We start from the raw sequence: 23,848 nt of genomic DNA, 5'->3' as shown, positions 1-23,848 counted from the left end.
AGGTAAGTTTTGCCCGTTGGATGTGAGTTGTGTTTCCAGAAGGATCCTACGATAACTTGGTGGCACCAAAAATCTGACGGAATCCGCCTGTGATGGTCGATTCAAAACACCAAATCGAGATTATAAATAAGCGAAGACGAAAGATTTTGTTGAGGATAGCCAAGATTCTTTAAAGATCTAATGACTCATGTGGCAGAGGCTTTTAAAGTAATGATAAGTAAAGTATTGAAGATTACTATCGAATTAAGCCTTTAGGAGATGACTTTTCCCTAACAAAGAAATAAGCACTGTTGCGGATCCAAATACCAAAACGAGAACACACAATATTTGTGGTGGATGATGCAAGTTATGACCGTAATATGAGTTGAATTCCGTGGATGCTGATGATGATAGTGATTGGTCCACAAGAACATGATACGACATAACATGACTGGAATCTAATGCATCGGCTGTGGTGATATGCCTCCATGTCAGCCCTTCAAACCAAGGGAAACATAAACGGATTCAAACTCGACCTTCTCTCCGATGGTCGAGTTTACTTATGTACATCGAAAGATGAAGAGGATCGGACAGCATTTTACCGATGTAGATCATTCTTCCATGGGGATGTCATTATCGAATGGCACAACGGAGACGATACGAACAAAGACTCTCTCTCTCTCTCTCTCGTTCCCTCTCGCTGTCAATCTTCCCACCTGCTGTGGGCATCCATAAACAAAAGCCTTCCACCACAAATCCAAGCCAAGTGGCGGCATCAAAAGGCTCCGTTTCTACTCCACACATTCGACTGCAACTCTCCGGTCCCCGAGAAGACGTCGCTGCGAGAAGAAACAGCACGGAGCAAGCAAAAGATACCTGAGTTGGGACCTCCTCCTCCGCCTTCTCACAGCCACCACAAATCAGCTGTAGTTGCGGTCGCTGCCTCCTCCTCCTCCTCCTCCTTCCTCTGGACTCTACGGTAGCCACAAGTTGGCGCCGTTGGATTCTGCGAACAAGCGTACATCGACCGGCGCTTCGTTGGAGGCCACGGAATGGTGAGTGGCGCCCGTTCCACCGGCCCCACTCCGACAGTTATCTGAAGCATGGAATCAACGCAGGGCTGCTAATCACCGAGGGAAAGAGAGAGAGAGAGAGAGATCTAAGGGATGATTTGTAGAGATTATCGAGATGTTAGATCACGACGGATTGGAGGCGCGGAAACAATAAGAGATCGAAAGAGTTCATCTGAATTCTACATGAGATATGAGGACTTTGGAAACCGTCAGAACTAAGTGGAGATTTAATGCATGAAATCTACGTTATTTGGATGTGCTGCGGTTAACGCCGTTGTACCGTTGTGAGTCGATATCTAATTTATCTACGTGGCAGATTCCCTTATCGGCGAAGAAAATATTTTTAGTATTTTCTCTAGAAAGATTAATTATTCATTTATTTATAATTTCTGCCGTAATTGCGCATATTATCCACCGCAAGATAAAAAAGCATATGGCCATCTTTAATAGGAAAATATTAAAAGAATATTAATTTAAATTTTTTGGAAAATGAAGCCACACGAACTCGACGATTTCTTGAGATTTAGCAAGCATCCAATGGGAAAAAGGATAAATTTAATATTTAAAATAATGAATTAGTATTATTTAATTACTGTCTTAAAGAAGGCATGTGAATCTTTGTGGCGTTCGAGTTTTGTGGTGATACTTGTATTTTTAGAAATATTTTCTTTAAATATATTATTCTGATGATTTTTTTAGCTTCATTTTTTTTTGAAATTTTTGCACTATTTTCTTTCTTTTCTTTTTTTTGGGGGGGTCAAAAGAAGCTCTGATTATGGTTTGAGGAATATTATTTTGTATTATTAAAAACATAAATTTATTTGAGGAAATAAATGATATACGTATAAATGATATGTATGTAAATTTATTTGAAGATAAATTTATTTGGGTAAAATTAGAAAAAGCGGGAAAAAGGAAAATAAAAAGGATTCATTTTACTTCAATATGAATGATATGTATGCATAAAAACACTGCCCCCCTTCTTTCTCTCTCCGTTGGACCGAAGAAAGTGAGCGGCCTCTCCTTGTGATGAGAACGGAGAGGACGAGCAGAGCGGTGCAGAACAGCGGCAGAGGGCGGGAACAAGTTGTTGGCGAAGGAGGAGGAGAGTGGAGGGAAGATGGCTAGGGCTACCAAGGGTTCCCTCACGGTGGCGGTCGCAATTTGCGCGAGGGTTCGAGGCGGAGCCGTACTCTCGCCCACTTCCTTATCTTCATGCCGGAATCTCCACTCCTCTGGGCGCAAGGACGATAGCCGCCGCCAGGAATACTCCACGGGTGCGGCCGCGGCGGTGGAGGTGGAGGGCGGGATCCCAGGCGGTCTGAGACGGTTACCCGGCCGCCAAGGCTGGGATTTGGCCGGAGCAATCGAGTACCTCGAGTACCGGAGGTCCTTGTACGGGGAGATCACGCATAAGGCCCTTCTCGTGGACGCCGTCGGCACCCTCGTTGCTCCCTCCCAGCCCATGGCTCAGGTTTGGCTCTTCTCTCTTCCACATGGGAAGGGAGACTACAAAATCTTCATAAACTTCCAAAAGTTCCCTTTTTTAATTGATATATGATCTTGTTTTGTTGGGATTTGGATTTGGAATTCTGTTTCATTGTGCTTTAGTTCTATATGGAGACGACAGACAGATTGTTCTGTTTTACTTGCAATGGCCTTCATCTTTATCCACCACTTTGGTTTGTTTCAGATATACAGACAGATCGGGGAGAAATACGGGGTGAAGTATTCTGAAAATGAGATACTGAATCGGTATCGATGGGCCTATGAGCAACCCTGGGGCAGATCAAGGCTGAGGTTTGTCTTCCCATGATAAATCCTTTGATGTTCTTGTTTTTCGGGTCAAATTTGCATGGATTTGTTATGAATTTGATCTCTAATCCTGATCGAGGAACCACCTCCGTTTGGATCTGAGAGGATCTTATTCTTCTTCTGTGTTTCTTCATATTTGCTTTCTAATATCTACTTCGACCTGTTCACCTCAGAATTTAAACATAAGGGTTTCTTATAGTGCCTTGATCTTTCTATTAATCTTGCATTGTCAAATATCTCCCAAGTTTCTTGTTTAATCTGAGAGAGCATGACATTTTTCACAAAAGAAATACCAGGTTCTTCGAGGAACCATGATAAGATATAAATTTTATTCGAGAAATATATTTTTTTGGTACTTATGTTTAAGAACTCATTAAAGTAGGCAAACCTGTGGTAGAAATCTAAATCTTGCAACATGCAAGACTGGCAAGATTTCCAAAGACATGGTTGCAGTTAGTGACCTTCACTTAGCTGATGATCTTTCTTTTCCTCTGTTTAACACATCTGAATCTGCTTCCGAACATGCTGATTTTTTTTTTTCTCATCATTTTTTGTGACCATTATAACGTTGTAATGCCAAATGATCTTACTACCTATTTACCTGTTTTAAGATATTCTCGAACTTCATCAAGCATGCATCTATTGAAAAGATGCTCTTGTTCCCTATTTCTGTATTGCGTTTAAGTCTTCTGTGCATGATTCTGAAGTCCATCTTTTTTATGTGCCTGTTATCAGGTATGTGGATGATGGGAGGCCTTTTTGGCAACACATAGTTAGCTCTTCTACAGGCTGTTCTAATTTGGAGTACTTTGAAGAACTCTATAAATATTATACAACTGAGAAGGTATGATTGATTAATCGATTGGATGTCATTATGATCACTACATATTAGTATGATGCTTAGTGAAATTAATGTTTGTTATCATTTTGTTTGTCAGGCTTGGCATATCTGTGACCCTGATGCTGGAAATGCTTTCAGAGCTTTAAGAAAGGCTGGAGTGAAAACAGCTATAGTCTCAAACTTTGATACCCGCTTACGGCCTCTTTTGCAGGCTTTGAAGTGTGATCATTGGTTCGATGCTGTTGCAGTGTCTGCTGAGGTACAAAACTGCCTCTTCTGTTATTCATGGAAATTTGGCTGATTGTGGGTTGTCATTGCAAACTCCTAAAAGTTCTTTTAGGACAAGGATTTTATAACACGGAGGCAGTGTATTCCTGCCTTGGAGGCTTGAATATTACCAATTCGGATAACCCGTGGTCCTCTGAGCCTCATCTATTTTGCTCTAAATGTTGCTACCTCAACAGTGTCAATGCCAGTTATATCAAGTTTCTTATAGGTGTAGTATTGCTATAACAGGTAGCAGCTGAGAAGCCAAACCCGACTATCTTTCTTAAAGCATGTGAGTTACTGGGTGTAAAACCCGAGGAAGCAGTTCATGTGGGTGATGATCGCAGGAACGACATATGGGGAGCTAGGGATGCAGGCTGTGATGCATGGTTATGGGGCAGTGATGTTCACTCTTTCAATGAGGTATAATTAATCATTAAATCATGACATGCATAAACCTTGGGAGTTTCATTGTCGATGTATGGAAGACAATTGGTTACTGTTGTGTGCATAAATTGCAGTTATATTGACTGAATACAAATAATATCAATGTACATGGGTAAGGCCGCTGAAAATTCACGAGGCATTAAATTGGGAAATGGTTTGAAATGGTTATTGTGTTTAAGCTGTTAGCTTATGACGAAAAAGTTGCAGTAGAAAAAGAATTATAACTACACTTTGCTTATCGATTCGACTAAACTATAGCGTTTGCTCCGACCGCTGCTCGGTGTCTGATTACTCGACTTACTTTTGCAGGTTGCTCAAAGAATCGGCATTCAAGTTTAAGGATTGGCTCCTTCGATTCATCTGTCGTCCATGTAATCTGGTTTTTAGCTAATGTGTGCTGTATCTTGTCCTCTCCTTCGTGTCGGCCCTTTCCATTCTGCAGCGACATAATCTACTTTCTCTGTGATATGTTCAGTACCTCTTTGGCATCAGGTTCCTAGTTTAATTTGTATTAGAAGTTGTAATTACAGTAATAAAAGGCATATGTATCAGGAGAGTGGGGACTCTGTGAACATGCTCTACTCATGACCAGAGAGCTTTGTAGCCATTACTACTTATCTTTGCAAGCAGATTGCCTTTGTTTGTGCCTTCTTGCATCAGCTGAACTTTGAATGCTTTTACTTCCTGACTTGTTTGCTCAATTTATCTTCGTAAGATTATTTTACTAATTTGCGAAATCCAACCCACCATGCCAAATCTTTATTCCATGTCCAAAAATTGTTTATGTTGTTCATTCCACAAGCCATATATGCTTTCACCTTATAAATATACACACATCTTCACATACCTTCACATTTCTCTGAACCTGAAACCATCGGTTGATTGCTATTTCATGCATCCGCAGGGCCGATCAAGGTCAGCAAGAACCTCATGTAGTCCCCCGAGGTGTCGTCCACTACATCATAAATGAGCGTGGTGTTGTATCTCTTCTTGTATTCCTCCTTCACCTTCTTCATGTCGATTTCTGCCCGACTCACCACGGCTCTCGTCAGCGAGTCCTCGTCCGTTCCGAGTCCCACCACCGATCTCCTCACCACCTGCACACCACCAGCAACCATCTCTTCGCCGTCATGGAAACAGGATCACATTTGTTTGCGTGCCATTCTTTGGCCTGCGTACCTCTGCAAAGTGTTTCTCCGGGGACGCTATGCACCAAATGGCAGCCTTCAGCATCGACGCGAACTGACTTCGATCAGCGCCCTCGATGTCCTGTGTTGCAGAGTGTTGGATGAATCGATCTCTCAGAACGTAATCAAGCAGCATCATCTGTACCGACCTCTTCAATGTGTCTTCCATAACCTTCGTTGTACTGCTCGAAGGTTTCCTTCAACTGCGATTTGTTCCTCGTGCTGAGTACGCGGATGACTTCGTCCTGATGCAACTGCTTCTTTTGGACCGCATCGAAGAGCTGAGCTGCCTCATGCTTTGCCAGTTCGACGGCGACGTGCTCCTCGGGATACCGGTAAGAGGTAAGCAGACGCACCAACAGCTGCAGGAATGAAAGATTACTGCTGCTGCTTCCGATACCGATGATGATGATGTCGAGGAGCATTACCAGTCCGAGGGGCTCCGTTGGGGTAATCTTATGAGCCACATCTTCTTCGAGGGAGGAAGCGAAGAGAGAGCAATATTGCTGCCTAACAGCGATCAGATGGTCCGGGGATGAGGCACAGGCGACCTCTATGATCACCCAGAGATGCCTCTCGCCCTTCCTCTTCAGTGCCTTGTTCACCAATTTGGCATCTCTCTCTGCAGGGTCCATGGTCCATAGCATCACTGCGTTCTGCAGCAACACTTAGCTAACTGATGATTTCACTCCTCGATCCTCTTCAACCAATTGCATACTAATCTGAACAAGAGGAAGAGTTACCCTGAAGTCACCGGAGAGCTCGGAGTGGAGGCGATCGAGCAGCGACTCACTGTAAAGGCTGGCGTAAGCGGCGGCGATGGCCGACCGCTGCGCCGCAGTGCGGTGGCCCAGGATGTCTATGATTGCCTTCTCGTCCGTCCCCCACCCTGTTGTCGTCCGTCAAAAACGAAACCGATCACGCAAACCCTCAGAAAAGAACCATGGATGTCTGTATAGATACCTCGGAAGGCCTTCCGCAGCTTGTGGCCGTCATCTTCCGGGGAAGGAAGAGAAGCTGGGACTGTGATGGTGCCCATCCCTCCTCCCTCTCCCTGTCCGTCCGCGAGCCTATATAAACAAGTGAGGGGGTTGAGCCTCTGGAGGACGAGATGCAATCGTGTGGCGTCGAGGCCGCAGCAATGGCCGTGGCAGCAGCAGCTGTCGGACATCAAAGCTTCCTTTCTCTTCTTCTTCTTCTTATTCTTGGCGAAGCTTCTCGTCTATGTGCTGCGCAAACTAAAAGCCGTCAATTATCCTCAATAAGTAGGAAATAGTGGGGGAAACCACGAGCAGCGTCAGCCCTGTTAGTATTCTCGACATTTCATCGAACAGTATATATATATATATATATATATATATATATATATATATATATATATATAATGAATTCTATTGAAATATATTCAAAATGAGAACAATATGGTATAAAAGATATTCAAAATGAGACCAATAATTAGTTCCGTTGGTTAAGACTTTGACCGTTTGATGATAACATCAATTTTTTTATTATTTAAAAATAATAATTGATCTTTATCTACCGGTCAAATCTTATCTTGTTATTAAAAATAATTTAATTTACTGCTTAAACTGAGATTAATGCATTTACGCAAAACTAGTAAAAGATTGGTGAGTTCAATTATTTATATATATATATCACCTAACATTCATATCTTCGCCGGTGCAGTGGTGGAATTCGAATTGATAGGAGGCATGATGTCTCCAAGGGAAGTCTATGCGCACTCCCCACGTGTTGTGTCTCGATTAAGATGGGATGGCTTCACGACACCTACTAACATGTGTCGCGTCTTGATAGCGATGAATCAGTAAAGGGAAGAAAGCGGACCACAGTGCACATTTTGTAACCACACTTGGAACGCAACGTGTCACCGTCTACTGAGGACCACTTCCACGATAATTGGTGGATGAGTCCCATCATCGCTTCTAGTGGTCAAACATCGAGTTGATGAAGACGAGAGGAGCTAATTTATTAGTCGCAATAGTTAGTTACATTTAATATTTTTAATATATTTATTTTTTTTTAAAAAAATATATTAATATTTATATATTTAAAAAAATAAAATATTTAGATTTATTTATCTTGACATAATCTATTTTATCAATAAAAATAAAAATAATTTTAATATTTTAGTTGATGGTAACAGATGACGTTAGTGGTGACGGATGACGATGTCACTTAGAGATCACAAGTGATTGTTGTGAATGAGGAGAGCGACGTTGAGAGATGAGAGTCATTTTACATTTGCATTGCCATCGATACATAATTGCTGAGTAATAAAATGTCATCGATGTATATCCCAATCAATATTTTTTAACAACTATATTTGTGTCAATACAGGTACAGAGTGATCCTCATCTCTCGTCATCACTCTTCTTATTTACAATAATTATCTGTGGGCCTCCAGCGATGTTATCGTCCACCACCACAAACACTGTTCGTTACTACCAACTAGAATATTAAAATTATTTTTATATTTTTATTGATAAAATCGATGATATTATGATAAATACATTTAGATGTTTAACTTTCATAATTATAGGGATGTTAATATAATTTTTTAAAATATAAAGATCAAACGACTAAATATAGTTAACTACATGAGGTAATATTACATAATTGGCCTAAATGAAAGACTTTGCTCTCCGGATTTAAATTTACACTATATGAATCCTCGAATAGGGATATCGATTTTTTTCAATTATCTAAAACTATAAGACAATTTCTATTGTCTAATAGACTAAAAAATAATTCAACTATTTTTTGGTGGAATCATATGGCGATGTGTGTGTTTTTATACCATTATTTATTATTTGACTCATAAAATAGTTGATACATTAATCTCATAATTCATATACACTGGCTTAAGATGTTTGAGGATAATAAATCAATTTTAATCTTATAAATCAATTCAATTATCCTTCCACATCTGATGTGAAATTAAATTGGACATTCAGTTCTTCAAAGTGAATACACACACACACACATAATTTGGACTATCGATTGGGTCGGACGAGTACGGATGAAGATTTGGGCCACTCGTTATCCGACCTGAAGTCGAGTCGCATTGAACACGAAATTGGCCATTAAATTGGGCGCGGTCACTGATCGGGCTGGATCGAACGGGTTCGGTTGGACCAGTTTGCCGTGTGATGCCATTCCTCTCTCCGTCGATTCGATCGCGGATTCGGAGGCCGGAGGAAGACGAAGCATTCTCTTCTTCCCTCGTGTTCTGGGCTTCGTGGGACGGGCGATCCACGCTCGCTCGATCTGATCGAGAAGCAAAGACTTCTCTTCTTGGAATTCTGTGCGTTTCCTTTGTTTTTGTGGACTATTAAATCCTTGACGTTTGAGACAATAATTCGGTGGTGATAAGTGGTCGTAAGCTCGAGAGCGAGTTTGTTTAGTCGAGGTGCAGGTTTTGGGCTCTTATTCTAGAGAAATTATCTGTTTTGGGTGATGAGCGTACCCGTACAGTTTTATTATTTTCGGAGTATAAAAGCTTCAAAAGTCAATTCTAAAGGTAAAGAAGACTCGACGGACTTATGAGCACTTGATTAACTAATGTATGATTAAATGATCTTATCGGGTGGTGTTCTTGTTTTTTCTCTTATTGATAAATCCATGCTTTTCTTTATTTCTTGATGATGAGATTCCGTGTCGATGGTGCTTTTTCCTTTTTCTTGCAAATAATTCCATGGTTTTATTTATTTTTATGCGAGCCATTCGATCCACTTCCTGGCATTTCCTTCCAACTGGTGGAATTTGAAAGATCGATGTTTTTTGTCTTCCCCATCTCGTGGCTTTGGATCTTGATCATCGTCTTCGGTGACATCCCGCTTGCCGGTGTTATTTTGCTTAACCAATCACGATTTCGAAGTCGGGTTGGGTTCAGACGGTGAGACACGAGTCAGCGGTCGCGTCGGGTTGGATCGAGTTAGGCCAAGGGGGTGTGGGATGACCGGGTTGGGTTTGGATGTACTTGCTTTTGCTTTATCGTCTAGGTTGGTGTGATCGATAGAGGGCAAAGCTCTCGGAGTAGCAGGAACGGAGGCTTCGGCTCGGCGATTTGGTGTCTCCATGGATCTCTCTACCTTTTCTTATCAGAAGTTCGTAAATTTCGCGCTCCAGGAGACCAAGCTTCGCACCGCTCTCGCTCCTCTGCCCTCCCACGTCGGTTTGCTCTTCCCTCCCCACCCCATCATCTGTTCCCTTGTCTCTCTCGTGTCGTCTCTAGAGATTGTTTGTGTTTCTGTAAGTAGAAATAATAGTTTCGAGACAATAATGTTACTTGATGCTAAACTGTCAGCATATTAGATCTTGGTCTCGAACGGAAGAATCTCTTGAATTTGTGTCTCTAACATAGTAGCATATGCTGCTTATAGAATGTGAGGCAGGAGAGAAGTGACCATACCATGTATTATAGCATCAAGGTATTAATTTATATAAACAATAAAAAGATGGAAGATAGCACTTTTAAGCCGAGAGTTAGTCTGCTGAGTACCAAGTGATAGACTGATGGAAGAGACGGTGAAATCACGAATAACAATGAAATAAGTTGGACACTGTATGGACAGGAACTTGGGCATGTTTTTGGCCCCAAATAAATGTGGGGAAAGACCTCTGATTTACATTTTGACAAGCTAAAAGAAATTAGTTTGGTCTAGATTTCATGCTATTGATGAACTAATATTTTCCTTGACAACTAAACTCACTTTTAATTTTAACATAAATTTCATCATTTTGCTTGGCATATCACCTGGTATTGGTTCTCTAAACTTTGTGCTATGCCAACTTCTGGAATTATTTTGGAGGCAACTTTAGTATTTGGTATAATTTTTTTGGCTGGTAAAGAGGGGAGAATCCATTGGAAAGGGACAAAAAATAAAACAAACGAGTGTTAGTTAACTTACAATAATGGAATATTCTGCTTTAGGTAGGTAAAAGGTAGCAAACCAAATCTCTGACATAATTCTACAAATTTTCTTGTTGATGCTCTCATTACCTTATATCTTCAATCTTTCATTAGGATGTCCAAAACTTTGTTCTAAAGCTTACTTTTTGCTATCATGTTATCAGGAAAAGTTCAGATTACTAAGGTCCAAAGACAACAATACTGTACTTCGTACACTTTCATTCTGTGCCCCCAAAATTAGACTTGTTCGAAGTTTGACAGTTGAAGGGAATCGTGCAATGCAGGTACCGCTCCTATTTTACATTTTTCATAATGAACCTTGTTATTCTGCTTATTCTCTTTTGAATAAACATATTATTTCTATCAAGCTTCTTCTAAAGAGTGCATATACTGATAGAGGTGACGAGTTATATGTTTTAGAGAATTATAGAGGAGTGATTCCCCAACAATAGGATTTACCTGTTTGAATAACGAGGCACCCACCTCCACAAGGACTCAGACCTACAAACGAATAAGGGAACCAGATCGATGCCTGGTTGCTCGCTGAATTATGTGTCATCATACAATATTATTAAATAGATATCTGAGTTGCTAAAAGGTTTCTAAAGTAGGTTTACTAAAAGGTTCCACCTGGTCCACCGATGCCAACCATTTGCCAAAACTGGTACTGGATTGATGTTTAGATTTAGATAGGCTTTACTAGGAAAAACTGAACATTAATAAGAAAATTCACTCGACATTTCCAAATTCCAGTGGTTTATTAACACGTAGAATACAAAAAGAGCTTAAGTTGCAAAGAAGCTATCTTGATGATTGTTGGTCTATATATTGAGGTGATTTTAGTTAGTGATATCAAAAGGAACTTAGGTGCTTGTGTAGCCGCTTGAGTGAAGTGAGGTGAGGCTCGACCATCTTTATGGAACCTGGTGAGACGCCTTCAACTGGGCATTGCCCAAGCGAGTAGCTCAGTTTCTACATTGGACCCAACCTGGTTCAAACCCAAATTCCCTTCCCTTGCCCTCCTGTGAATTCCCAACACTTGCACTCACCCTAGCATTTCTTCCACTGCTTGTGTTTCCTTCTGTCTGATATATCTCCTCTTCTCCTCTTTTCTCTTTGCTCCATTTTCTTTATCTCTTTCTCTGTGGGTGCTCTGCTTCCTTCTCTCTTTCCTTTTCCCTTTTCTCTTTTCCCCATTTACTCTCTCTCCTTGTGTGAAGGCATGCTTCCCCACAATCACCACCTTCTCTTCCCTCTTCTTTCACTTCCTCTTCTCTCATCTTCCCTCTCTTCAGCCGCCCACTGCCATTGCCATCTTTCTATTCCTTTCTCTACAGCCGACAGCCATCAATGCTGTTCTCCTGCATCCTTGCACTCTCTCCATCACTTGATAACTATTACTTAAATATAACAATTCAAACTACATTTCAAGTACGATAGCAACGTAAGATCTGCCAAAGGAATTATCATAAGAAATATATTAAAAAGGACCCAGGATGAAGGTACAACTATTTAAATGATCCAAAGATCCTAGTGCTGTCACTTAATGTTTTATTGCAAAACCACTGAGGGTGGAAAGTTCAAGTATGAGAACATCAAGTTGGAAAGTTTAAAATTCATTTACACAAAAAAATGTTGTCCAAAAGTAAAGCAAGAGTTAATATTTACATGAATGACAGAAAAATTGAATCTTTTAGTCATTTGCCTAGGTTTGATGATAATGTGGTTGACCTTGATAATCGTTACATTTCTTGGATTGTTAGATGTTTGTTTTTTTGGTTCTGGACCAATTTAATTATTATTCTATTAATCAAATACTTTATAGATGGATAGACATATGTAATTTAGTGTTTTTGGTGGTAATCATCTTGCATATGATATTGTATAAACTCATATTTTGATTGAATTTCTTTTTTTCATTATTGTATTTTGTAGGATAAGCATCTTAGCTTGCTCAGGCAGGTGCCTCAGGCAATACAGGATCATGGCATCTTATAGTGCCTAGCATTTGGCAATATTAGCTTAGTATGGTTGTTGAAAATCACATGATATGTGAGTAGGCCAGCTTCTTTATATGATATTATACCAAATTTATCATGGTAAAGAAAAATGTTTTGCTGTAGACTATGGGTTACTTTTTCAGAAATGTTCTCTCCTTGTAGATAATATGTTCATTTTATGCACTTTATTCTCTTATACCTTTTGTGGATTTGGTAAAGATCTTTTGTCCCCAAAACGTGACCTGCAAGCTTCTCTGTTGGGCTTGAATTCTTGCCGCATATGATGCCTTATTTTCCATGCCACACCCACCTGTATTATTCAATCCATAACTAAATTAGATCTGCATTTCTGGGTTTCCTTGCTTATTAACACTCATAATTGATGAGTTCTTTTACTATTCAAATTTTTTTGCCTTAAAAACTGCCTGTAATTTTTTGTGTATACCTTGCACGGCTGGGATACTTTTGAAACAAATTGCATTGTCAGTTTTAATCTTTTTGTGCTTTTTTTATTTTGCATAGGCATAACATTGTAGTTATTGTGTGGCAGTCACATGCTGGTCATAGCAACGTATGGGATTTTTCCTAAACATGATGGCATGTCTGGTGAAAAAAAAAATATTTTGATGAATATAATTGGCTTAGATTGTCATGGTCACCAGCATCAATTAAAGCACCATGATAGAGAGAGATAGCTTTCTTTCTGTGTCAGCTTTTACAAACTAATCTATGCATACATAATACCATTTGGATGTGCTCCAGCTTATAAGCTTCAATATTTCACATCATAACTCCTGCCTTTACCACTTGATTTGATTGTATTTATTTTCATTAGCTTATTATATACTCCTTTCCAAATCGAAAGTGTGGGGTTATTTTAGTATTATAGATACTTATCTGATGAACCTAAGGACCATTGCTAGAATCATTTGAAGTTCAAATGATGTTTATCTTATTTTATTTTATTTTTGTAATACCTTGACTTTTTTAAGTTGCCTGGTACTTTAACTGCTAGACTACTGTATCTAGTAAGATAAAAAAGGAGTTTTCTTTCCCAAAAGAATTCTTGAAATTTATCCCAAATATCAGATGCACTATCATTTAGACGCTTTTTGGAAGCGATCATTGGATTATAAATCTTTATAATTTTTATGGTACTTCTGCTACTTATTTTTCTTTTCTCTGGCAGGTTCTTGATTTTGCTGTGTTCCCTGAGCCAGAATTTGATCTTCCTATATTTTGCGCTAATTTTTTTACCAATGCTAGCTTGAGCATCGTCGTCTTGTGAGTTACATTTTATTGACCATGTTTATTTCTCTCTAAGTTGAAGATAATAAGATTCATGTTCTTAATGCTTGCACCTTCTTTGGTTTTACTTTTGGTTACTTTTGACTGGTATGCTAAGTGAAAGATTTCCTGTTTTGTTCTAAGCACCCAATCAATTGATGGTGCTGCAGTCTTCATGGGTAAGGGAGTAATTAGATGGGTAGTTTTAACCATTTTATTTTTACATATCCAGTCTATCATATGTGATATTATGATTGCTAATGAACATATAATGTGTAAAGCCTATTATGCTGTTAAAACTATGCATGGTAAAAGCAACTGTGCATATTGATATATCTCCCTGCTAGCTCATAGGCTACTATTCAATCTTCCATATTTTGATTCTTAGGAAATTACAGTGAAGTTCTCCAGACTACAAAGCATGCTTTAAAATACTTGGTCTATGTCATGATCTGGACACTGATCCTCCTTATTGGATACATGGTTACAAGTGTTGGTTACTTGAAACAAGTGTCTGACATCTACACATTTGTCCTAACATATATCATATGCGTAGAGCTCTTGGCCATGTTGAGTACTGGGAATATTTATGTATTTTGGAGTTTTGACTTACTATAAATGTGAAAACTCTCGTCAATCATCATGTATATTTTATGCTAGGCTTTGATATTGAGGCATGTTTTTAGACATCAAATTTGTTCCTTGATGAGGGCATCAAGCTCTTAAGTGGGGAAGATTGAATATTTGAGTGAAGTTATCAGAACTAGATGAGTTACTATTATTAAGTTGGACTTAAGCATTTTGGATCAGTAATTTAGATTCAACAAGTTAATTAGTAAGTTATGGCAGGCCCGGTTGTGACACTTCAATAGGGGGATCTGTCCACTTGTCTTTTATGAGTTGATCCACTTCAAGGTAGATTGATAGGGCTCTGACCACCTTTAGTTGAACTAGAACTACAAATAAGAAAAGTCAAGCTAGATCAATCGAGCTCCAATCCTATATAATGCTTTTAGTCTGGTTTACTAGTCAAATATTGATGGGCATCATTTCTCCAATTGGGTACCCATATTGGCTAGTTAACTCTCCTGTAGACGTGGCCGTACTGGGGCTGCTGAGGGGATGACTAAAAATAAATGTATTGTAACTAGTGCTTTCCAATATTCTTATCTTTTTTCTCTGTTTCATCATTTACTTTTTCCATATATCATGTCATTAGCATGACTATATTGGCATGAAATGAAGATAGCACTTAACTGTAACATGGAATGCTTTAGGCTGTGATACATGCATAATGCAAGGTCTGGCATGATTTGTGTTAAATGGGATAGGGTTCTGTTTGGCCATCATGATATGATTTAACCAATGATTTGAAATGTAATAAATTAGGTTAAAAACGATGGTGGTTGAATCCAGAAAGCTATGTACTTTGATTTTTCTTATTATTCAGTGGTTTTGCTAAAAATAGAATGGGTTGATTGTGGAGCTAATTCTTTTATTATCTACAAGATTAGATCCCGATTTCTACATTCAGTATCACATATCACAGTAATCCTAGATATACATGTACTGTAAGTTATTACATGGAACTTGGGTCACAGGTCAAGATAGAGTGATATGGGCAGGCATAGTACTTGATCATGGCATGTATTTAACCGCCAATTATTAAAAGGTCATCTTACAGTGAAAGAATTTTTGGTTCGAATCGTTGCATTATGTTCTTGCATATCACCCTCAAACCATTATGAAACTGGTAGAGATTTTGGTTCTTAAGGCCAAGAAAATGGGAGAAGAAGAAAAGAGAATTAAGAGAAGAAAACAAAGAAATGGCTATAAGATCAATTAACAACCACGTTCTCTTCCTGAGCTTTTATTGAGCTTCCATGATGTGCCTTAAACTTTATATTTAAGTGGAAATTTTGCAGGGATCTTAACCCTCTCTATGATGTCACCATCCATACAGACTACAAGGAGAAGTATTATAGAAAGTTACTGCCTCTTGGCAAGAAATACTTTGAGGTACTAAAACTTGTTACTTACATGTTACTGAGTCTTTAGTGATACTTTCAGATGTTTGTATTATGATTGCTATATATATAGCTTCAAATCTTAAACAGAGGAAATGCAGCTTCTGCCATGGGGAGGCAATATTACAGGCGAATCTTTGAGATTTTTCTCACCAATTGTGATATGGACAAGATTCACTTCAAGCCAATTCAAGCACGACGTTCTATATTCTGCATTCATGGATTACTTTAAGGTACAAAATTTTCATTCTCTTGCTTATGAAAGAGAAAAATAGTTCAACAATTTCAGTATTTTATCCTTAGAAGGCTTGAAACCAAAGAAGGATTTTATGTTTGCCATAATTTTTCCCATGTGATAAGCTAACACAAAATAGTGACGGATGGTAACTTAATTAACATAGAAGTGCTACTGATTTAAAAAAAAGCATAGAAGTACTACATACATGACTTGCTACTTTCCAATGAATCAAACTTCAGTTATACTGGTCTGACTATGGATCGGTACCAAACCATATAGATTGGTTTCATTTGGTATTTATCCTTTTTAGTATATCCTCTGGTGATACTGGACAATACAAGTTGGCATATAATCTGATATTATTATTACCTTTACTGATATTATTATTACCTGTACTGGTTAACCAGTTACCGGAATTTCATCTTTTTTTATCTTGACTTGACCCAGATAAATCATTATCCAATTGGTCTAAGATTGATTGAACTTCAGTTATGTTTGGTACTGTGGTATAACTTTGGGCAATGGTCAGGATATCCTACCTATACTTTAAAATGACATTTTATTTTGAGATATGAAACTACTTTGAGAAATGTACTATGCTGTATATGACAAACTATTATTTGGTTAACTAGATATGTGAACTTGAGAATAAATGTTTATTGTAATCAAAGATGCTCTCATGGTGAGAACTACCAGCACATCAGGTCTCTTGTACTTTTGAAGGCGCTTGTATTTTGTAGCTAAAAGTCTTTTGTTTTATCTCTTGACATCTGGTGCTTATAACCAAAAGTAATGTGGTTCTGAAAATAATTATTTCATGATAGGCATGGCTTGCATTGATGGATGAAGCAGTTAAAGAGACATCTGCTTGTCATATTCATCGGAATCGTGAAGCACAGCATAAGTATCTTACGTGGAGAGCTGAAAAGGTGTTCTGTATGCTTTGCAATTTTTTCTTGTTTTAGTTTTGAGATACGTAATGAAAAGGTCACGAGTATTTTGCGAAGTTGAATTGCTCATTTGCAACTTGTTTGTGCTGATCTGATTCTCTCTTATGGAGATATTACCAATAGGGCAGTGTTTTTGCAGGAACAGAACTTGTCATTTTTTATCCTAAAAGTGAAGAAGATAAACATATATTGTTCACAGCATTTTTTTGTGATATCTTACAATATCTTCATGGCCATCTATTATTCATGTTTGTTTTAATCGATAACATTTTCTGAAAAACAATTTTAACGACAGAATCAATGTAATGCTAATAATATATTTTTTCTTTCTGTTTGTGGGGGTGATTTTTGGTTCACAAAATAATTACAGGACCAGCATTGCCTCACATCTTGAGCATAAAAAAGATAGAATGCAATATCATTTTCAATAAACTCTGTTTGGCTTACCCATTATTGTGTATCAGGACCCTGGACACCCAATATTGAAGAAGTTGGTTGGAGAAAATCTTGCAAAGGTGCCTTTCTTGAAACTGCATCAGTTCTTTCGGTGACCTTTGCTACTGTTGCAGCATATCTTTTTGAAGGACTTCATTGACTTCCTTTCTCTATCGAATATAGGAGCTGGTGTGGCATTTTCTTTTTGACGGAGTCGATTCACTCGGAGCAAAGACATTCTTAGACTACTTCCCTGAATATAAATGTGACAGCGGGACAATAAATCAGAAGCGCAGTGTGATGGGAAAGTCCTACGAGACACGCCCATGGGATCTGAATGGAGAATTCGTTGGTAATCATTCTGGATAATGTTTGGCACTCTTTTTAAAACTTGATGTCCCTTAGGCCAGGATGACTTTCGTAGTATTGTAACTTTGTGTTAATTATTGCCATCGAATTAGGCTTTTCTTTAATCCTAGCCAAAAATTGCTGTCCAAATTTGCACCACGTATGGAAACAGAGAGTATGAACTCAATAATGTATTTTTGTTTTCTGGAACTCTTTTTTTTTTTTTTTTTCCTGCGGCTACTATGATATTGTCATGCTTGAATGTCATATGCTGCTATTATCAACCACTTAATTTGGCTGCTGTTTGTGCTCATTTGTGTTTAAAACGTTCTAAATTTGGAAGTATCTAAATTCCATATTTGCTGGCACAGATGGGAGACCATCAACTTGAGACCGAAGGTTGATACCACAGTGGGCCAGGATGATGAGCTTTAGACTTAAACGGTATACCAATGGGTTGCTCCATTTTATGTTCTACTTGAGACCCAAGTTACATAAACCCTGGCCCTGATCTAACCTCACTTAAGTTAAATGGCAGACTATTGTCATGACAAAAAAGCTAACTTTAGATTCAATGACAGACCAAATGTTGGTTTTTCATCTCGCAATGCTTTGTGTTATTTCTTCGAACGAGTACGACCTTTTTACCCACAACCTGACGACATTCTTTATGAACAGGGGCGACTGTGCGATGATGGATCGGACAAGCCAGAGAAGCCGTCCTCAGATACCGCAAGCAAAAAGACCAGGGAGCTCCACGTGGGCAAGCCGGGCAAAAGTATCCCATGGCGCAACCAGAGTCACACAGCACATCCCAAAAAGATCCACCCAAGTGTACGACGAAAGCTTATCGTGGTCGCCTCCCTCATCCCGCGCTGGAACTGCGAAATCCATCCCGGCCAATGAGAGCCCGAGCCGCGGCACACGCAATCCGAACGCACCCCCCACAATTCAATCGGCGCGGATACTCGCTTGCCCACTCCCTCGTTGTTCCTGTCGCGGACACGCGTCTCGGAGTCGACCACCAGAGGCGCCACAGCGACCGCCCCAATTCTCCTCCACATAACCCACTCCCGCCGCAGAGTATAACGTCGCGGCTGTCCCTTCGTCTCCCTGCTTGCTTCGGTGGGAAGGCAGAGAACACCACCAGACCATCTCCATCGGTCCTCGCCTGCTACCCAAAGGGTTTCACGGATCAATTCGCTACTCGATGTCGTCCCTGGTGACAACCCCCTTCTCCGCCCTACGCAATTCAGCAGCAACGAGATCGGACGGCCTCTCCTCGGTCGTCCAGAAGAATGTCTTCCTCCACTCCTTCCTTCCCAGGAGGAAGCAGCTCGGCCAAGCCCCCCGCGGCCGGCGGAGCTTCGGAGTGAGCTGCGCCGCCGTCGGCAACGGCCTCTTCACCCAGACGAACCCCGAGGTCCGCCGCATCCTCCCGGACTCCAACCCGGGCCTCCCCAGGGTGAAGGTCGTCTACGTTGTCCTGGAGGCCCAGTACCAGTCGTCGCTGTCGGCCGCCGTCAGGTCCCTCAACAGCAGCCGCCAGCACGCGTCGTTCGAGGTGGTGGGTTACCTGGTGGAGGAGTTGCGGGATGAGGAGACCTACCAGACCTTCTGCAAGGACCTCGAGGACGCCAACATCTTCATCGGCTCGCTCATCTTCGTGGAGGAGCTGGCGCTGAAGGTGAAGGACGCGGTGGAGAAGCAGAGGGATCGGATGGACGCCGTCCTCGTCTTCCCCTCCATGCCGGAGGTCATGCGGCTGAACAAGCTGGGCACCTTCAGCATGTCGCAGCTGGGCCAGTCGAAGAGCCCCTTCTTCCAGCTCTTCAAGAGAAAGAAGCAGTCCGCCGGGTTCGCGGAGAGCATGCTCAAGCTGGTCCGGACGCTGCCCAAGGTTCTCAAGTACTTGCCGAGCGACAAGGCTCAGGATGCCCGGCTTTACATTCTCAGTCTGCAGTTCTGGCTCGGAGGATCGCCGGAAAATCTCCAGAACTTCCTCAAGATGATCGCCGGCTCGTACGTGCCGGCGCTTAAGGGCACGAAGATCGAGTACGCCGACCCCGTCCTCTTCTTGGACAGTGGCATATGGCACCCGCTGGCTCCGGCAATGTACGACGACGCGAAGGAGTACTTGAACTGGTACGGGACAAGAAGAGACGCCAACGAGAGGCTCAAGGATCCCAACGCGCCAGTGATTGGGCTGGTCCTTCAGAGGAGTCACATCGTCACCGGCGACGACGGGCACTACGTGGCGGTGATCATGGAGCTGGAGGCCAGAGGTGCTAAAGTGATACCAATCTTCGCCGGCGGGCTGGATTTCTCAGGGCCTACGGAGAGGTACCTGATCGACCCGATCACCAACAAGCCGTTCGTCAACGCCGTGGTGTCCCTGACCGGGTTCGCCCTCGTGGGCGGCCCAGCGAGGCAAGACCATCCGAGGGCCATCGAGGCACTGAGGAAGCTCGATGTCCCGTACATTGTGGCGCTTCCCCTGGTGTTCCAGACCACCGAAGAGTGGCTCAACAGCACCCTGGGTCTGCACCCGATTCAGGTGGCGCTGCAGGTGGCCCTCCCGGAGCTCGACGGCGGCATGGAACCCATCGTCTTCTCAGGCCGGGATGCAAGAACAGGTTCAGCTCTGTTCTTTCTTTATTGCTCTGTTGTCCTCTTCCTGCGTCCTCTGTTGTGTCAGAACCTACTTGACTGATGTCCTATTTTTACGTTTGATTCTGATGTCCACTGTGAGGCTTAACGTGGACGATTGATATGCTGGTGACAGGGAAGTCGCATGCGTTGCATAAGAGGGTGGAGCAGCTGTGTACAAGGGCCATCAGGTGGGCTGAGCTAAAGAGGAAATCTAAGGTCGGTTCACATTGCCACTTAACTGCAGTGAATCTGTGATGAAGTGTTCCCATGTTTCATCGGCTTATGTATGTGTGTTCTTGTGGAGTAGGAGGAGAAGAGACTGGCAATTACTGTTTTCAGCTTCCCACCAGACAAGGGCAACGTTGGGACAGCAGCATATCTCAATGTCTTCTCCTCCATCTTCTCTGTGCTCAAGGGACTCAAGAAAGATGGTTACGATGTCGATGGCCTACCTGATACAACTGAAGCCTTGATCGAAGATGTCATCCATGACAAGGAGGCCAAGTTCAGCAGCCCCAACCTTAACATCGCTCACAAGATGACCGTGCGAGAATACCAAGCCCTCACTCCCTACGCCTCCGCCTTGGAGGAGAGCTGGGGGAAGCCCCCTGGCAATCTCAATTCTGATGGCGAGCATCTCCTGGTCTATGGCAAGCAGTACGGCAACGTCTTCATCGGGGTGCAGCCGACGTTTGGTTACGAGGGCGACCCCATGCGCCTCCTCTTCTCCAAGTCCGCCAGCCCTCACCATGGCTTCGCAGCCTACTATTCCTTCGTGGAGAAGATCTTCAAGGCGGATGCTGTTCTCCACTTCGGCACTCATGGTTCCCTCGAGTTCATGCCCGGGAAGCAAGTCGGCATGAGCGACGTGTGCTACCCCGACAGCCTCATCGGCAACATCCCTAACATCTACTACTATGCGGCTAACAACCCATCCGAGGCCACCATCGCCAAGCGTCGAAGCTATGCCAACACCATCAGCTACCTGACACCACCTGCGGAGAACGCCGGGCTCTACAAGGGGCTCAAACAGCTCGCGGAGCTCATCTCGTCCTACCAGTCCCTCAAGGACACCGGGCGCGGCCCTCAGATCGTGAGCTCCATAATCAGCACCGCCAAGCAGTGCAACCTTGACAAGGATGTGGCTCTGCCGGAAGAAGGGGAGGAGATCTCCGCCAAAGAGAGGGACCTCGTGGTGGGCAAGGTGTACTCCAAGATCATGGAGATAGAATCTCGATTGCTGCCATGCGGGCTCCACGTGATCGGTGAGCCTCCCTCGGCCATGGAGGCGGTGGCCACACTGGTGAACATCGCAGCGCTCGACCGCCCCGAGGATGGCATATACTCGCTGCCCGGCATACTGGCGGAGACCGTGGGGAGGAACATCGAGGACGTCTACAGAGGAAGCGACAAAGGGATACTAGCCGATGTGGAGCTCCTCCGGCAGATAACAGAGGCGTCGCGCGGCGCGATCTCGGCCTTCGTGGACCGGACGACGAACAAGAGAGGGCAAGTGGTGGACGTGGCCGAGAAGCTGACGTCGGTGCTCGGCTTCGGGCTGGTGGAGCCGTGGATGCAGTACCTGTCCAAGACCAAGTTCATAAGAGCGGACAGGGAGAAGCTTCGGACCCTGTTCCAGTTCTTGGGGGAGTGCTTGAAGCTTGTCGTGGCCGACAACGAGTTGGCGAGCTTGAAGCAAGCTCTCGAAGGCAGCTACGTCGAACCTGGGCCTGGCGGCGACCCCATCAGGAACCCGAAGGTGCTGCCGACCGGAAAGAACATCCATGCTCTGGACCCGCAGGCCATCCCGACGGCCGCAGCCTTGCAGAGCGCCAAGGTGGTGGTGGACCGGCTGCTGGAGAGGCAGAAGGCGGACAACGGGGGGAAGTACCCCGAGACCGTGGCGCTTGTGCTGTGGGGCACGGATAACATCAAGACTTACGGGGAGTCCCTGGCTCAAGTGCTCTGGATGATCGGTGTGAGGCCGGTCGCCGACACCTTCGGCCGCGTGAACCGCGTGGAGCCAGTCAGCCTGGAGGAGCTTGGCAGGCCGAGGGTGGACGTCGTCGTCAATTGCTCCGGCGTCTTCCGTGACCTCTTCATCAACCAGGTACGAATGCATCGATATTCCCAAACAACTGATGCGGTCGGTGCCGGGGATGTGCTTGTGACCGAGTTCTGATGTCGCTGCAGATGAATCTCCTGGACCGGGCGGTGAAGATGGTGGCGGAGTTGGACGAGCCAGAGGAACAGAACTACGTCAGGAAGCACGCGCTGCAGCAAGCGTCGGAGCTGGGCGTGCCGGTGCGGGAGGCGGCCACCAGGGTCTTCTCCAACGCCTCCGGGTCCTACTCCTCCAACGTCAACCTGGCGGTGGAGAACTCATCGTGGAACGACGAGCAGCAGCTGCAGGACATGTACCTGAGCCGCAAGTCCTTCGCGTTCGACTGCGACGCGCCGGGCGCGGGCATGACGGAGAAGCGCAAGGCGTTCGAGATGGCGCTGAGCACGGCGGACGCCACCTTCCAGAACCTGGACTCCTCCGAGATCTCGCTCACGGACGTGAGCCACTACTTCGACTCGGACCCCACGAACCTGGTGCAGTCGCTGCGCAAGGACGGGAGGAAGCCCAGCGCGTACATCGCGGACACCACGACGGCGAATGCGCAGGTGCGGACGCTGGCGGAGACGGTGCGCCTGGACGCGCGGACGAAGCTGCTCAACCCCAAGTGGTACGAGGGGATGATGTCGAGCGGGTACGAGGGGGTGCGGGAGATCGAGAAGCGGCTGACGAACACGGTGGGGTGGAGCGCCACCTCAGGGCAGGTGGACAACTGGGTGTACGAGGAGGCCAACACCACCTTCATAAACGACGAGGAGATGCGGCGCCGGCTCATGGAGACCAACCCCAACTCCTTCCGCAAGCTGGTGCAGACATTCCTGGAGGCCAGCGGCCGCGGCTACTGGGAGACATCGGAAGACAACATCGAGCGCTTGCGGCAGCTGTACTCGGAGATTGAGGACAAGATCGAAGGCATCGAGCGGTGAACGCTTGCAGCTTCCTCCCTCCTTTCCTCGGCCATCTCCGTTGCCGTTTCATCACCATCTGATCTGTAACATTCCTACACGTAATTTGTAAGCTCTGTTGAGCCCTTCCGCAGGGGAAGTCTCCATCGCCATGCTTGTGTGTAATTGCAACTCTCCTCCCACATTGCCTATTTATGATGATGTCCATAAGCGTAATCTTAAATGGATTGGTGCGAGGGGTATAATACGCTCAGATGCGTTCCGTACTATAACGACATGTACAAATACCTCAATAATTTCGGATTGTTAATGGGTCGGGTACGAAAGCGGTACCGAAACAGG

General features: G+C 43.3%; 4 protein-coding genes across 6 annotated transcripts; 3 read left to right on the top strand and 1 right to left on the bottom strand.

Annotated features, from left to right (window-relative positions):
- The first annotated feature begins 2,039 nt into the window (after positions 1–2,039).
- Positions 2,040–5,078, top strand: LOC135605520 (uncharacterized). The gene is made up of 6 exons (XM_065095705.1): positions 2,040–2,526; positions 2,746–2,852; positions 3,603–3,711; positions 3,806–3,967; positions 4,225–4,398; positions 4,732–5,078. Exons 1-6 carry the CDS (start codon positions 2,173–2,175, stop codon positions 4,759–4,761), a joined length of 936 nt encoding a protein of 311 aa, XP_064951777.1. The 5' UTR covers positions 2,040–2,172; the 3' UTR covers positions 4,762–5,078.
- Positions 5,079–5,150: 72 nt separating this feature from the next.
- LOC103976147 (annexin D3) lies at positions 5,151–6,899 on the bottom strand. Of its 2 annotated transcripts, XM_009391349.3 has the most exons (6): positions 6,573–6,894; positions 6,353–6,498; positions 6,038–6,265; positions 5,759–5,971; positions 5,602–5,691; positions 5,151–5,519 (listed from the first exon to the last, which is right to left on the bottom strand). In XM_009391349.3, exons 1-6 carry the CDS (start codon positions 6,778–6,780, stop codon positions 5,313–5,315), a joined length of 1,092 nt encoding a protein of 363 aa, XP_009389624.2. In that variant the 5' UTR covers positions 6,781–6,894; the 3' UTR covers positions 5,151–5,312. The 2 variants fall into 2 exon arrangements, with proteins under 2 accessions (XP_009389624.2, XP_064951776.1); XM_065095704.1 differs by having other exon boundaries at positions 5,759–6,265; positions 6,573–6,899.
- A 2,691-nt stretch (positions 6,900–9,590) lies between these two features.
- LOC103976148 (phytochromobilin:ferredoxin oxidoreductase, chloroplastic) lies at positions 9,591–18,701 on the top strand. Of its 2 annotated transcripts, XM_065095701.1 has the most exons (10): positions 9,591–9,800; positions 10,707–10,826; positions 13,732–13,826; positions 15,755–15,848; positions 15,958–16,089; positions 16,919–17,023; positions 17,509–17,559; positions 17,663–17,831; positions 18,199–18,271; positions 18,506–18,701. In XM_065095701.1, the coding sequence occupies exons 1-9, from the start codon at positions 9,708–9,710 to the stop codon at positions 18,216–18,218; spliced, it is 879 nt and encodes a 292-aa protein (XP_064951773.1). In that variant the 5' UTR covers positions 9,591–9,707; the 3' UTR covers positions 18,219–18,271; positions 18,506–18,701. The 2 variants fall into 2 exon arrangements, with proteins under 2 accessions (XP_064951773.1, XP_009389625.2); XM_009391350.3 differs by lacking the exon at positions 18,199–18,271.
- A 336-nt stretch (positions 18,702–19,037) lies between these two features.
- Positions 19,038–23,707, top strand: LOC135605517 (magnesium-chelatase subunit ChlH, chloroplastic). The gene is made up of 4 exons (XM_065095700.1): positions 19,038–20,463; positions 20,613–20,695; positions 20,787–22,589; positions 22,673–23,707. Exons 1-4 carry the CDS (start codon positions 19,038–19,040, stop codon positions 23,525–23,527), a joined length of 4,167 nt encoding a protein of 1,388 aa, XP_064951772.1. The 3' UTR covers positions 23,528–23,707.
- Positions 23,708–23,848: the final 141 nt, after the last annotated feature.

Source organism: Musa acuminata, chromosome BXJ2-2 (assembly GCF_036884655.1).
Source record: "Musa acuminata AAA Group cultivar baxijiao chromosome BXJ2-2, Cavendish_Baxijiao_AAA, whole genome shotgun sequence".
Lineage (NCBI taxonomy): Eukaryota > Viridiplantae > Streptophyta > Magnoliopsida > Zingiberales > Musaceae > Musa > Musa acuminata.
Note: the sequence above shows the minus strand (reverse complement) of the source record. Positions and strands in the feature narration are given on the sequence as shown.

What these genes read in the sequence shown, in the direction of transcription:
- LOC135605520 (XM_065095705.1), top strand. Translation starts at nt 2,173, where the DNA reads ATGGCTAGGGCTACCAAGGGTTCCCTCACGGTGGCGGTCGCAATTTGC. An exon ending in TGGGGCAGATCAAGGCTGAG is followed by an intron (nt 2,853 to 3,602) that starts GTTTGTCTTCCC and finishes GCCTGTTATCAG; the next exon opens with GTATGTGGATGATGGGAGGC. An exon ending in CTGTTGCAGTGTCTGCTGAG is followed by an intron (nt 3,968 to 4,224) that starts GTACAAAACTGC and finishes TTGCTATAACAG; the next exon opens with GTAGCAGCTGAGAAGCCAAA.
- LOC103976147 (XM_065095704.1), bottom strand. Translation starts at nt 6,780, where the DNA reads ATGTCCGACAGCTGCTGCTGCCACGGCCATTGCTGCGGCCTCGACGCC. An exon ending in GCTGCGGAAGGCCTTCCGAG is followed by an intron (nt 6,499 to 6,572) that starts GTATCTATACAG and finishes GGACGACAACAG; the next exon opens with GGTGGGGGACGGACGAGAAG. An exon ending in ATGGAAGACACATTGAAGAG is followed by an intron (nt 5,692 to 5,758) that starts GTCGGTACAGAT and finishes TCTGCAACACAG; the next exon opens with GACATCGAGGGCGCTGATCG.
- LOC103976148 (XM_065095701.1), top strand. Translation starts at nt 9,708, where the DNA reads ATGGATCTCTCTACCTTTTCTTATCAGAAGTTCGTAAATTTCGCGCTC. An exon ending in AGCTTGAGCATCGTCGTCTT is followed by an intron (nt 13,827 to 15,754) that starts GTGAGTTACATT and finishes GAAATTTTGCAG; the next exon opens with GGATCTTAACCCTCTCTATG. An exon ending in TTGGCAAGAAATACTTTGAG is followed by an intron (nt 15,849 to 15,957) that starts GTACTAAAACTT and finishes GAGGAAATGCAG; the next exon opens with CTTCTGCCATGGGGAGGCAA.
- LOC135605517 (XM_065095700.1), top strand. Translation starts at nt 19,038, where the DNA reads ATGTCGTCCCTGGTGACAACCCCCTTCTCCGCCCTACGCAATTCAGCA. An exon ending in AGCTAAAGAGGAAATCTAAG is followed by an intron (nt 20,696 to 20,786) that starts GTCGGTTCACAT and finishes CTTGTGGAGTAG; the next exon opens with GAGGAGAAGAGACTGGCAAT. An exon ending in GTGACCTCTTCATCAACCAG is followed by an intron (nt 22,590 to 22,672) that starts GTACGAATGCAT and finishes ATGTCGCTGCAG; the next exon opens with ATGAATCTCCTGGACCGGGC.